The 14,915-nt window shown below is 41.6% G+C and overlaps 2 protein-coding genes across 2 annotated transcripts; one reads left to right on the forward strand and one right to left on the reverse strand.

Moving 5' to 3' along the window:
- The first annotated feature begins 754 nt into the window (after nucleotides 1-754).
- On the forward strand, nucleotides 755-8,288 carry amd1 (adenosylmethionine decarboxylase 1). Its single transcript, XM_079474210.1, has 9 exons — nucleotides 755-1,115; nucleotides 3,192-3,278; nucleotides 4,016-4,142; nucleotides 4,674-4,776; nucleotides 4,857-4,899; nucleotides 4,986-5,130; nucleotides 5,498-5,590; nucleotides 5,670-5,825; nucleotides 5,904-8,288. Exons 1-9 carry the CDS (start codon nucleotides 1,006-1,008, stop codon nucleotides 6,045-6,047), a joined length of 1,008 nt encoding a protein of 335 aa, XP_079330336.1. The 5' UTR covers nucleotides 755-1,005; the 3' UTR covers nucleotides 6,048-8,288.
- A 2,231-nt stretch (nucleotides 8,289-10,519) lies between these two features.
- ppil4 (peptidylprolyl isomerase (cyclophilin)-like 4) lies at nucleotides 10,520-14,915 on the reverse strand. Its single transcript, XM_079474265.1, has 13 exons — nucleotides 14,770-14,915; nucleotides 14,561-14,628; nucleotides 14,289-14,353; nucleotides 14,096-14,213; nucleotides 13,876-14,018; nucleotides 13,705-13,801; nucleotides 13,477-13,593; nucleotides 13,276-13,400; nucleotides 13,075-13,141; nucleotides 12,839-12,950; nucleotides 12,512-12,608; nucleotides 11,465-11,567; nucleotides 10,520-11,232 (listed from the first exon to the last, which is right to left on the reverse strand). The coding sequence occupies exons 1-13, from the start codon at nucleotides 14,837-14,839 to the stop codon at nucleotides 11,038-11,040; spliced, it is 1,377 nt and encodes a 458-aa protein (XP_079330391.1). The 5' UTR covers nucleotides 14,840-14,915; the 3' UTR covers nucleotides 10,520-11,037.

The following is a 14,915-nucleotide window of genomic DNA, read 5'->3' on the forward strand; positions in this document are numbered from 1 at the left end:
TGCGGTGACGTTTGTTTATTGTGGCGCACGGCTTTCTGGTAGCTGGAGTCCATCGCTGGTTCAGTCGTCGGGCGATGCGTCGCTTGTAAACTACAACGCGCACATCGCTTTGCGGACGTCGACGTTTGGCAATTCAACTCGCTTTCAGAAATGTATGGACATAGTTTACTGCCATTTGAATAGAATAAGCTTTGCAATCGAGGTGATAATTGCTCACGTGCTATTGCGTAACGTGTAGCCTACTGCAGTAGTCTATTGTGTCATTTTATGGCTGGCTAAATTTAAAGCATCCGGAAACGAAATAAATACATAATAATTATTCACATGTTTAGGTGGAATTATTCTATTGTTTGCTTTATTATTTGTGTGCATTGTTTTGACAATACTTAGCCCAGCGTTTAAGCAACGTAATCATTTTCGTCTAAACAAATACTTTGGATTAATTCACTGCCATAAGAAGAGGTATTACATAGTTACGTTAATAGCACTAGCTGCTTGCACATTCTTAAAGAATTTCATATTTTGTTTTGCTTATGTATAATTTAAAGTCATTTCTAAACTGTGAAAGTGCTCATATATTATTTAAAGTCATTTATAAAATGTGAAAATTGGTTTGCAAACCTACACAACAACTGCGCCACTGCACTGCAAACACAATTACGCAATCTCATGTCGAACACACAATTTCAGCCAATCGCTGCCGACGTAAAGGCGGGCTTCTCGATCAAGATTGGTCGAAACGATGATGACGTTTGCGGGAAGGTAATAAAAGCTCCGCGCAGGCTGCATTCTGCGCTTACACAGTATGGCCGGCGATATTAGCTAGCATTCGCCTACGGTATTCTCTGTAAAAGGGGAAGACGGCAAAAATCAAGGCAACTACAACCCGGACTGCTCAAGGACTTTAACTAAGCTAATAAATTATAAGTACCGATAACGGATTAATATCAATTGTAATTCCATCCGACGCTATAATTTCTGTTGTTGGAGTCTGTTTGTCTCACGATGGAAGAAAGCAGTGCACACTTCTTCGAGGGGACCGAAAAGCTGTTGGAGGTGTGGTTCTCCCGACAAGACGAAGCCAAAGGAACCGGGGATCTGCGCACAATCCCCAGGTGGGCCAATGTTTCCGAGCCGTATGTCGACCGGGTAACGTCCGGGTCGTTTTGAGTTTAAAACAGTGCGTTCGAGGGATTGACGCGAATCCAAACGTGCGTCAAACTCGACAGCGACACAAGTGAGGTCTCGCCGTGTTGAATGAGAATGAATGAGGGGAAGATGAGTGACATGCGGGTCTGCGTCTGACACCCGTGCCGCTTTGGCCATTTTGACACCATCCCCCTTTGCGCTCATTCATTTGAGCTGTCAGGAATCAAAGCGTCTCTGAGCCTCGTTTTTTCTTGCGCAGCTAAATACTACGTTTAGTTTTCGTCGTGGTTTCGGGTGAATCGAACGCGTTGTGTTTTATTTGACTCAACAGTTTGCTTTCGCCGATGTGTCTCGTGGTAGCTGCGAGAACCGCAGCTGTCGCGTTATTTCACTGGTAACACGCGCGTGCTCGTAAATATGTTTTCGACGCGTGTTTGTTTCAGCTCCGCTTCTGTCACAATGACGTATCGACGAGCTTTAACGCGAGTGAATGCTAATCGATTATTAGCCAGCGGCTACAGCTAGGTGACATGGCGCCACAGCGAACACTGGGTGCTCGCCGCTGCGTTTAGGACGAGTTTCGCTCTGATCATCAAATATAGCCGCTATAAAAAATAAGTGTGGCGTTTAAACTCGTACTCTGCACGTTCGCCGGATCGTTTGAATCGCGGCGACGTGAAATGCGCATGTGTTCGCGCAACGGCTCTATTTTTAGGAAACCGTCATGGCGGTTCGTCCAGAGCCGCAGCCTCCATGTGAAAGTCACGCGTGAGCGGTCGCCCGCGATTGGTCGACAGTCCGGCCCGCTCATTGGTCAGCGCACTTGCAGCAGCGCACACGTGTAGCTAAACGTGTAGTTAAATACCGAACATTTTAATATCAAAACTATGAATAATTATAACCGACAATGATGTTCACGGACAACTTTAATCTATTAACGTCACATTTTGCGTCACAGGCTCGAATAGCGAAGGGGTCGCGTTATAATGATGGTAAATCGCATCCGTCAGACTCCATTGCTGCTGTGGCTCAATAACGTGTCGGAGTACCGCGGTGTTACCGAGGTATTGAGAAGTTTTGAGCCACGGAAAGCAGTGCATAAAGTATGAATGAGTGCATCACTTTTCTCGGTACTGTAAGAGGATCTCAGTGGTTTGTCGAGGTTGAGCTGTCAGGATGAATGATGAGGGGTATTAGTTTACTTCCGGGAAAGAGAGAGAGAGAGAGAGAGAGCGCTGCGGTGTAAGTCATGGAGGTCATGGAGGTCATGGAACTGCCCCTCCTTCCCAGACATGAGAAAGCATCATCACATTTATTTGTATGATTGTAAGAAATTGCTTACAGGGAAAATAAAATCCCCACCATTGTGCATTATGCCTTAAAATATAAATCAATTCTGTTTCATGGGAGAAAGTCATTCCTATCCTAAACTATTCCTTTACATGGTTATATAATTTAATACTACTTGTTTATACTATAGTGTTTTTTTTCAATAATGGCCATCTGCACATTATTTCTTAATGAATCATGACTCGTGATCTTCAGAATTGTCCCGTATGCAACGTACAGACCATCGGCGCTCATGCGCTCCTAATGTATGTAACGTGAGAACACGGTCAGCTGCAGCTGAGCTCAATATCAGATCCGTCCCATCTATACCAACATGTACATATAGAGACGTTGTTATCAGCATTACACATCTGACGCACCAGACAAATATTTTATCCTGTAAATGATCAAACATTCCAGTGATTCTGAAAGAGAACCAGAGTTTTATCTAGAGAGCAGAATGTCATGAAGATCTGAGCGATGCTCGTTTCCCAAAACGAGAACCAACAACTTGTTATCCGAACATTAACCGTTAACTGATAAGATTTTAATAATAAAATGGATGCAACTCCTTGGTTACATGATGATGTGCAGTCACAGGCAAGCCACGCCATATATATATATATATAACGTTAGAGTTTGTTCACATTGGCATTAAACAAAATAACTTGTTTTTTAATGATAATGAAAGCCTTGTTAATATTGTTTTCCAGATTTGAATGGGACAAACTTCTGGAGAATGTGCATTGTTTGATTATAAGTGTGACAAAGACTGACAAGCAGGAAGCTTATATACTCAGGTGAGTGTAACGCGTCTTTACATGCGTGTCAGATTGAATATTTTTGTTAGTTTGATTTTCTCTGCATATTTTGTCATGTATCGGTACACTTGAAATGATCGTAACTCATATTGGTTCATTTCAATAATTGTGTCGGTTAAGTCTGTTGCATCTCAAATCTTATTAGCCCAGTAAATTCAATTTCTGCTTTCTAACTAGTACACTAGGTCGGCAGGAGGGCTGTTCAACGATTAATCGCATCCAGAATAAAAGTTTGTTTAAATGGTTCGCGGGTGACGTGAAAAAGTGTATAATAATTTATGACTGTGCCTATTAATTTGTATTTATAAACACATACATGTATATATTTAATTCCTATATAGATTTTAGATCATTAGTGATAAAGATTTTCAGATTTTTGACTGTGGCGGTATGTAAATATTGCGATTTGCACATTTGAATACTCCAATATATTGGCCACCCTGGTGTTTATAAATACAAAATGATCATGTACAGTATACAGACATGTATAATGTAAACACATACTTGTGTTCTGGATGCGATTAATCTGTGAACAGCCCTAGCTGGCTTTTATTATGTCTGTGTGATGCAAATGCAAAAACTAGTTACTGGTTCTTTCTGAAAAAGGCATTTTTCATTTGACAAAACCAACAATTATCTCGTTAAATTAGGTATTTCATTTTCAAGTCATTAATGAAATCCACCTCTCTCTCTCTCTCTCTCTGTTTGTCTCTTAGTGAGAGTAGCATGTTTGTCTCCAAGAGACGTTTCATTTTGAAGACATGCGGAACAACCCTCTTACTGCAGGCACTGGTGCCTCTGCTGGAACTGGCCCGCGAGTACTGCGGCTTTGATGCCATCGAGGTACCGCACACACACACACACACACACACACACAGAGAAGGATGAAATTTATTGTCACTTTGAGGATCAGCTCACGTCACTGTTTTCACACATGTTTCCCATAACTCGCACTGAAGTGCCATCCACACGGAGACGCACGTGTCTTGGGAGCATGAAACATCTTAAGAGTGAATAAATCAGTAAACGGCACCATTGTGTTTTCGTGTGTATAGCGGATCGGTATATATTTTGAAACGATGATGTCATCAGCACGTAAAGATTATGCACAAGCTCCAAATCTTCTTGGTTTTTAGTGTATCTCTGTGGCAGAATTACAGCGCTGCGTGCTGATTTGGCGTGTATAGTTCATAGTTTTGAGTGGGTTTAGAGGGTTCGTGTGTACGCAGATATTTCTTGTGACGACGGCGTGAAAAGAAAAGATTGGATAGGGAAAGCTCTGGCTCCGTATGGATGTGACCTGAGGGTGATACGAGATGTGATCTGCGAGGTTTGCGTTATCTTCACATGCCCTGGTCTCTCCTTTGTTTTCAGAATTTCTTCTACTCGCGTAAAAATTTCATGAAGCCCGCCCATCAAGAGTCCCCTCACCGTAACTTCCAGGAAGAGGTCGAGTTCCTCAGCGAGATTTTTCCAAGTATGATTTCTGGCGAAAGCATTTTAAATCGATCTTTTCTGTCGGACGGATGAATGAACGTGTGCTGTTTGTTTGTGCAGATGGAGCCGCCTACTGTATGGGACGCCTGAACTCTGACTGCTGGTGAGTTCCCAGCACAACATCCATCAGCTGTACATGTCACATCACACCAGCTTCTTCTTATTTGCGGTGTCTTCTCTCTCCTGAAGGTACTTGTTTACTCTGGAGCTGCCTGAATTCTGGGAAAATAAACAGGCGGACCAGACACTAGAAGTTCTGATGAGTGATCTCAACCCAGCTGTGATGGACCAGTTCTTTATGAAAGATGGGGTTTCTGCTAATGATGTCACTCGTGTAAGTGCTCAGACATGGGTCTTCCTTACACAACACAGGCAGCTCGGACTTGTGTCTTTTATATACAACTCGAGCTGCGCAGACACACGTTTTCCTTACACAATGCGAGCTGCGCAGACACCCGTCTTCTATATACAACACAGTGTGCTCGGTCACGCGTCTTCTATGCACAACGGATTAAACTCAGGGAAGTTCTTCAAATGATTTACAATAATGTGAGCTTTATTAAAGCTACTGCAATGACAGCCAACAGAATTTTTAGTTTAGTGAATGTTGTTGTTTGGTCTCTGTAATAGTCTTCAGAAAGGAGAGTGTTTGCGTATTGACGTCAGTGTCTGACAGATGTTATCTGTGTGTATCTTCACAGATGAGTGGAATTTGTGACCTGATTCCAGGTTCAGTGATAGATGCCACGCTCTTCAACCCGTGTGGATACTCGATGAACGGAATGAAGACTGATGTAAGAGACGTGATGTCTAAACGCCGGCTTCTCCGCATCCACACGCACAGTTTAATCTTAGTTCATCTTGTCTTTCTAGGGAACTTATTGGACGATTCACATCACCCCCGAACCAGAATTCTCTTATGTCAGCTTTGAAACCAACCTCTCCCAGACATCCTACGACGAGCTTATCCGCAAGGTGGTGGATGTCTTTAAACCAGGGAAATTCGTGACTACCCTTTTCGTCAATCAGGTATTTGAAAGCACAATCGGCCAACACAGTGTCCACACGCTATTCTTCAGAAAATTCAACTTGGTTCTTTCTCCGCAGAGCTCCAAATGTCGCAGCGTTTTCTCTTCGGCTCAGAAGCTGGAGGGTTACCGTCTGCTCGACCGCCAGCTCGCTTACTTCAACGATTACAACTTCCTCTTTACCAGTTACGCCAAGAACCGCCAGCAGAACCAACAGATCTGAACCTCCCCGATGAAGAAGCGTAAGAAGAAACCTCGCTGCCGTCTGGAAAATGTCGGCGGGCGGCGCGGTCTCGTCACAGCAGAGAGGCGGATTCTGTCTTCTGCCCTTAGATCTTCCCTGAGTTTAACCCGTATGCATTCTCGTATCTGTAACGTAGATCTCGTGCATGAAAGCTCCTCTCGTGTCTTCTCGTGTATTCTAGCTCATTCTTGCTGTGATCTTGAAGTGCACGTAGAGTTACCGAATGCGCCGGCAAGCGTGAGGCATGTCACACTGCCGCGGCGTGTGCAACGTTCCCTTCCCTTCCTGCAAGCGTCCCCTCGCATCCCTCACAGACAAGGCTTCAGGCCTCACTAGATGAGGACCCTGACATGCTCACATCTCGACCTGTGTGCTCCTTTAGACCAAAACAAGTGCCGTCGCTTTTAACACAGTTTTGTACATTCTCTCGGGGTTTTGTTTACTCAAATGTAGGGCTGTTCAACGATTAATCGCATGCAGAATAAAGGTTTGTATATGTTTTAATTATATAAATATATATATGCAAATATTTCATAAATGTATACATGTGTGAACGTGCACATACATATATTATGTAAACACAAACTTATTCTGGATGCAATTAATCGTGATTAATCGTTAAACTGTATATTTTTTTATTAAATAAATTGAAAAACTTTATTTCTTTAGATCGCTTATCGGTGTTAAGCAAACTGTCTTAAAAAGGATCACTAACAAATAATATGCATAGTTTTATCTGGTTTACATCATCCTTCCAGATAGATGTCATTATTTTAGAGGCTAGAGAACAGTTTATTTACTCGACGCTCAAAGCTTATTTACTTTTATTGTTTAAATTAGGCTAAGAAAGTCAGAATATGAGACTCTACATTATGAGCAACAAAACCATTGCAAAACCCAAATCTGTCTTTAATTATTTCTGTCGTTGGTTAGTCGAACACATTTAGCTTTGAAACAATATGTTTCTATGAACTTCGTTTAGTTTTGGAGGTCCTGGATCAGAAACTGTATTTCTTGGTGATCTGCTTTCCACACTGTCGTTCACAAGACAACTGAATGTTTGAAGAGTTGAGTAAAGCAACGGTTTCGTTTCTTCATCGTTGTCTGTTTAAATCTCGCAATGAAGCTGAAAGCAGTCCTGCCGTCTTCCTTCTGTAAATAAATGAGCCCTTGTTGCATGAACATGAATGTATACAAAAAACACGTGGATGACTGTCTAACAATAAAGAGAAACATGAAGGACCCTGGGCTGTCCGGCACAGCGCCTGTTCAACACCCGGCGCTGAATTAAAACCGTCAGAGCGACACTTTCAGTGTGTCTATCGCACAGCCAAGCGTTTTTCTTTTTTTCAACAAAACCGACTTGTCTGTCCTTTTCTCTAGCGGTTAGCACACAATGGGCTGGCTTCTGGATCTGAGCATGTCGGGGTCAAACCGGATCATTCCACACCACTGCAGAAGCGTGCAGTTTTATCAAACAAATCAGCACGTGTGTCAAAAACCTCATTCCACCTCTCCAAAAAACTCTTGGATTTTTTTAATAAACCCTCTTTTTGCATTGAGGGAAGTTTCGATTGAAGTTTTTATCCTGTTGCATGCCATTGGCGTGTAGCGGGACGTTTCTGTGCGTCATACATGTTCATACACTGTAATGTTTAGTATCTGAGGATTTGTTTATTTCTCACTGCTGATGTTGTGAAGACGATGCTGTTATTTCTCCTCTATAGCAGAAATCTTCCACTACAGGCCGTTGAGAGAGAGAGAGAGAGAGAGAGAGAGAGAGAGAGAGAGGGGGGGTTGTGGTGGTGGTGGATGAAAGTAATTTCTATTGGATTTTCATGACAGGACAATCATGTTGAATTTCACGTGTTTGGAGAAATAACAGCATCACATGTGGCATCTGTTTCTTTGTTTTCTTTGGGTAAGGATAGGCAGCGGGCAGTTGTGAGCATTTCTCTGGTCTTTATACACGGTTTATTTTTTACATAAGCGTGGAAGGTGTGGGCAGTAATGCTGCGGACCAAGTTTTATAAAGCGCTCCTTTTCTGAGCGTGTTATGAGGTGGCGAGTGACTGTTGTGCCGGTGTGTGAAGGAGTCGTCACGTTTGGAAGGAAAAACTTTGCGGTCCTGATTCTCTTGCTATATCCATGGTTGGTCAAGATGTGCTAAATATATCTGTACTAAGAGCCTGATGCTTTCAATAAAGTAAATCACTATCAAATGTGTGTGTGTCGTGGCTTCTTTATTAAAGTCTGTACGTTTTTTTTTTGTGTCAATGAAATATTGTCATTGCAACAAACTCTATTTAATTTCTATAACAGCAAATCCATGCAAATGTCACTCTTACCATGTACAAATCCAGTTTTTCACCATTCAGGTAGTTGCAACTTCAACTACACACAAATCCAAGAACTGACATCATATGCCTCACATCTCTTGCAAGATGAAGCACCACAAATAAAAATATCACATTTCAAAAAGAAACATTTGGCCTCCGTTGCAAACACCTTTACCATAATGTTATATGTTTGGATATATCATATACACACAGTTGTTCAAAACCTAAATCTGCTCTTTCATGAGCTTCTTTGTGCGTTTCTGTACAAGATTGAAAGAAGTTGTCAGAGATGTTGAAAAGTCACTGTAAAAATAAAACGCAAGATTGAAACCAAATGTTTTATTTTCTGTATTTTTCTGTAAGCGTTTGTGGTTGTGAATACACAGTACGAAATATATTTTCTTCTGAAATAGACTCACAGCATCTATGTTCCCAAGAATTATGGCATCATTAAGGATATTGTTGCGTATTTCATCAACTCTAATGGCATTATTGGCCAAAACCAAATTCACGATAGCTGTCTCTTGCTCTTCAGTGAACATGTGACATCTTTGCCTTTCCACTCTGTAACATTGCATTTTGATTCAGAAACAGTGAGTGTGTGCCTTATACTGTAACATATATATATATAATATATGTCTTCTTACAGTCTGCTTTACTGTTGTACAGTTTCATACCTCACCAGACTTGTGACCAATGCAGTGCACTGTAAATAACTCAAGGGTACTACTGTTAAATACATGTTTTACTGTTATAGCTATTACAGTATGTGTACATGCGATTGTTATGCCTCCTTTGTAAATACACTGTAAATGGACTCAAATTAAGCTGGACTCTCGTTGTTACAGTAAATAAGGTTTATCACATGAGATATGACTCCGCGTCCCCTTCCAACTCCTCTTCCTCTTATTGGAACTCGTCCTCTGGGTCTCAATCCAACTCCGCTCACTCGGTCTACATTGTTTGCATCGATTATTCAAAACCTATAACTTGAGCCTTGGCCTATCCGTAGGCCTCTTCTAACGCCATGATTGGTTGGTGTTAAAAGTAAAGCAATGTGGTGTTAGTGGGAGGCACTGATGTATAAGTGGGGCATTTTGATTGCTTGTGAAGTCAATGAAATTCCTGTAAGACCTTTGTGTTACATAGAGAATTGTGTGTTTTGCGAAGTGTTTTATGAAACTGAAAAAAGTCAAAGGCCGAGGAATTAGTGTTGGTTCGGCTGATTTGGTGTGTGGTTCTGGTTTTTGAGTGTCAGGTTTCAGAGATTGTGTGAGAAGTAAACATTTTGTGTGTAAACGGTTGGAAAAACTGTAAATACCCACGTGAAGCATTTTTCGTTGAAGCATCCTTTGTAACGGCATCATTTCCTATAGACATGCAAGTGTGGCTTTCAGAATGGTCCCATCCGTAACGGTCCATATTCCTAAATATGTGCACGTGAAAATGAAACATTATTTGGGTCTTCCCTTCTCTATTTGTCGGGTAGCATTACACAAAAATCCCATAAAGAGTCGTCTCCCAAAAACCGTCTGTGTCATTTTTGGCACGTCCATAATGCACGTTTCCCTTTTCAACCTGTGCACATACTGATTTTTTTCTGATTTCTGATGTGCTGACTCTTATCATAAGTTCAGTAAAGTATATACAAATAATTCAATATATTGGTAACAAATACATTCTCTGAAAATGTATGTCTACACGCAAGCATTCTGTGGACGAAAAGCTGAAGGGGTTGATGAAGAAGTGACCCTAAAGAATGTGCAACAGTTTCTCAAGAGTCACCGATGCAAACTTAACCGAAAAGAGTTACACAAAAGCCACAACATCTGTAGAGTTGAAATATTGCAGAACAGATGACTGGAGGTTCTTCGTGATGAAGATCAAGTGATGTGTCTGTTGTTCATCTATATCCAGATCCACAAACAAATGTGACAATGCCTGTGAAATCCAGGCTCAAATTTGATTTCGACCATGAATTTGACTATGATTTCAACTACTCAGTCCCTTAAAGATATTAATGTTCATATTTTCACAGAATGCTCTTTACAAGGCGTTTGATGTAGAAAAACGCAAATCGCCCATGATCAGTGTTGAAGAAATCTGCATAGAGACACGTGAGCCTGTTTTTTTATTGTCTAATTATGTCAATATAAATTACCATCAGAGCCTTGTCAGTTGTGTCGGTTGGCGGTTACAAATTGACAATGTTGAAAGGTGTTAACCAACATGAAATTAGTCCACATGTGATGACTTCACCGACCACAGCTACTGTCACTCACGGCTCATGACATTTATTTGACCGCATCATTTGCACATTTAAAAACCCAAATCATGATATAAATGATGGGATTGAGTTGAAATTCACCTTTCCAGACCTCCCGGGGTTCTAATGAACATTGCAGACACATCATACCTGAAACTCAAAGGACACGTGACCTATAAATCAACTTATTGAAAAAAATGGTCTAAACGTGCATTTGACTAACACATGTTTAATGACAGCCTGGACATTTTGTAACACACAAGCAATATTTTCATTGTACAATAACATGTTTGAGAGCTGAACCTCATGAATTCATCAAGCGGCCGTGTGTCATTATTGTCTTAACACTCTTCACATCTCTCTTCTAATACTTTGATCTCCTGGGGCTGCGGCTGCGCTCTCGTCTGCGGCTCTTCTCTTTGTAGTGTTTGTGTTCACTGTCTCTCTCTCTTCCTCTGTCTCTGTGTTTGTCTCCGCCTCTCTCCCTCTCATTATGTCTGTCTCTGGATCGAGAACGTGGTCGGCCTTTATCTCGGTCTCTCCGACTCTCATCGTGATCCTACAAAACACATTTAAGAGAAGACGCTCAGACAGACAGCTGCAATAGTGTGAGACTCCAGAGTTTTGGGAAGAATATCCGTTAACAAACATTGACCGTAAAGTTGTGCACGGAGAAGACAGAATGAACACTTTTGAGAAATAAAAGTAGACATGTGGCATAGCATTCGTTACTAAAATGTGTGTCCTGAAACCAAACAAGCGGCGATGTATTAAAAACACCACATCTGTACCTTTGATTTCTTGTCCTTTGTCCTCTCGCTGTCTGAATGTCGTTTTCTGTCGCGTTCTCTGCTCTCCTCCTCATCTTCATTTAACAGAAGCTCGTAACGCAAACTTTTTTCAGCAACGGTTAAGAAATCCAACTAAAGATGAATATAAACTTGTCTTTACCTCTAAGAGCTCAGGGTTGGGGACGACAAAAGATAGATGATTTCAGCTTTGATTTTTGCTGTGGGATGAATTTCATCTCAAAACTATTAACAAATGCATGCGCAGTCATCCGTAAACGTGATAAATGTTTGCATGCATTTTACCATCCACACACAAATGTCTTACGATTTCAATCTGTGAACTTTAGACTTTTATAAACATGAGACGATTTGCACAAAAAAGACTTTTGAATGCAAATGTTGTATTTTGTGTCAATATATGATGGTTTTGCGCACACCAAGGACAAGCTGTGCATTTGTAGATCAGGCGACACACGTGCATGCATCCTGTTCTGTGCATTTGGATTTTGACACTTTTTTTCGTGATTTTGCGTTGGACGATCCACACAAAAAACCTGGTAATTTTAGATCGTCATTTTGTTCACATATTAAAGCTAGATGTGCCGTCCCGCAGCAAAATTCTAGCCCTGTTTGAATGCAGGCAATGTAGGCTATTGTTAATACTTATGTTCATATTCATTTGTATTATCATTTAATTGTATTAAATAAACAATTTGTTGGATGGGTCCTGTAGTTCAATGGCATTTAAAGAAACCATATGTGTGATACATTGAAATCTAGCGGTTGAGCTTGGCATCGCAGTCTTAATTCAAATTCTTAAGAGAGAAAAGTTTCACCAAGTAACGCTTCGGTTTCTTTTGTTGGTATCTGGAAGTTGAGGGCAGCCCACAAACACGCACATGCGCAGTAACGTTTGTTTATGTTGTCACTTTGAAACCGTCTATACAGTCAATGTTTATGTAAACAGTAAATGTCTGAAGGTGGTCTAAAGTAGTAGAAATTTAAATTGCATCAGAAATGAATGTGAAGAGCTGAATTAAAGGATACTCCTGCTTGCTTTTCACTTTGTCTTTTAAAGCCAGTTTGGATTTGTTGTCCAATTCTTTCTCATACGCTTTAAAGTCATCTTTGGTATACTTCCCACCTAGAAACAAAACAAAACCACATCAGCGGTAACCATTTTACACGGAGATAAAACGGTGAGGCCTGAGCAACATATAACACCTTCTGAATGTTTTTCTGATTGTAAACTGAATTCATTTTCTAGATCAACATCATCGAAAGAACCTGATGTTTCCGTTTATGATCCTGTTAATGTTCTGAATACTGTTGGAAACATTACTAATGTGTAGGCCATGGTTGACAAACATTCACCTTTCCCTTTCCATTTGATCTTCGACACCGACTGACTGAAGTCCACGTGAATGCGACGATCATCTATCAGGACGTTATCCATCTTAAAGAAGGCTTTCTCACAATCCTCCTCCTGATCACATCCATAAACGAACCATGGTTTTACTACACTGACCATAGTTTAACCATGATATGTGCAATAAAATAAAATAAAGTTTTTTTAAAGCAAGATCGAGAACGATACCGCGGACACGAACCTTTTCAAACTCGATGAAAGCGTAACACAGAGATTCTCCTGTCTTCCAGTCTCTGATGATCTCACAACTGCAAACAAATATGAACATGTTAAGTGATTTCTTCCTAAAGCCATTTGTGAGTCTTACTCGAAATGATGTTACAAAACGGTGCAAAGCATTGTGGGATACGCATCATCATACACCAGTCATCTCTTCTCTCACCATTTAATGGAGCCGAAGCGCGAGAAGATGATCTCCAGATCGTCATCTGTGGTGACGGGGTTGAGTTTACACACAAACAGCACGTTCTCTGGAGGTTTAATTTCTGCGTCTGGCAGATCCCCCACCTTACAACAAGACAGACGTGACGGTCAAACAGATGAGATGAGACTCTTCACTGCGGCGTGTTGAAAATAAACTCACCATCTCCAGTAAAATGGCTTGTGTCTTTGCTTCTTTATCTTTGATGAGTTCGTCCAGTTCCTCTGTATCTCTCCCGTCATCGTCATTTATGACCTCTTCCGCTCCGATGCGACCGCTCTGAAACATCAACATGCTTTCCTAAGAGGACTTTCCACCATTTTTCATTCCTCTGGGACAAAGATCCGATACACATTCGAATCCAGGCGAGTTTGTATTCTAAACACTCACATCCAGCTGTTGTTTAGTGGGTTCGGGCGAGCGGTCTGGAACCGGCAGACCCGCTGGATCATCAAACGGATCGTCCAGAATCACCGTGTGAGTAATCCTGAAAAAAGGTTCAACAAGTTATTTGAAATGCGCAGCACGAAGCACCATCTCTCTTTAACGCTTCTACAGTACCTGATGTCTTGATAGGGGATGAAGTCGTTGTCTACGAAGGCCTCGTTGATTTTAGCCAGCACGTCCAAGCCCTCTGTGACCTCTCCAAACACCGTGTGAACGCCGTCCAGATAATCCGCGTTCTCACCCGTGGTGATCAGAAACTGGAAGCCAGAAGCACAAAGACTCGTGAAGCACGTTAGCAAATCCACATGATCGACACTAAAACTAAAAAACAAACCTGAGAGCCGTGCTGGTCACTGCCGTTATTCACCATAGACACGGTTCCTTTCTTTCTGTGCTTGATCCTCGGCATCTTCTCCGACTCAAAGAAGCCTGCCTGATCGCCATACAGCTTACTGCACATAAACCGACGTTCATCTCCATCTCTATTTACAACGTGTGTTTAGATAGCAAAGAAAGTTTTGACCAACCAGAACACAGACTCTCCTCCGCGTCCCGTTCCTGTGGGGTCACCCGTCTGAACGATGAAGTCTCTCTGAAGGGGTTACACATAAATCTCAATGTAAATATGCAAATGGCTTTGTTTCTTTTGCTTTGATCACGGTTCTCATGGTAAAGTAGCAATGGCAATATGATGACATCATATGAAAACCCTCCGTCCCGGTCCAAAGAGAGTGTTTGTTTCTGATAGACACACAGTTAGAGACTTGTTCTTGTACACACAGAATGAAGAATGCGTTACCTGAACATTATGAATGAGACAATAGTTGTAGTATTTGATTTTGCAGAGTTTCAGGAAGTTCAGAGAGGCTGCGGACGAGAATAGATAGGATTCATGACGTCACGGCTACATACAGTCTGTCATAACACAACGTTTACGTCTCATACACTGAAAACACTTCACACAGAGTAACAACATAACGTGAAACGTCATCTGCTGGGAATAATCACCTTTGGGTCTCTCTTCTGTGTATAAATCAATCACGATATCACCCAATGTTGTTTCCAGCAGAACCGCCATGTCGCGCCGATTCCGTCACGAGTCGCAAAGACGCTGCGCAGCGTGCGCATGCGCACTGACAAGAGTCGCCTTTAGC

Source organism: Barbatula barbatula, assembly GCF_947034865.1.
Source record: "Barbatula barbatula genome assembly, chromosome: 15".
Lineage (NCBI taxonomy): Eukaryota > Metazoa > Chordata > Actinopteri > Cypriniformes > Nemacheilidae > Barbatula > Barbatula barbatula.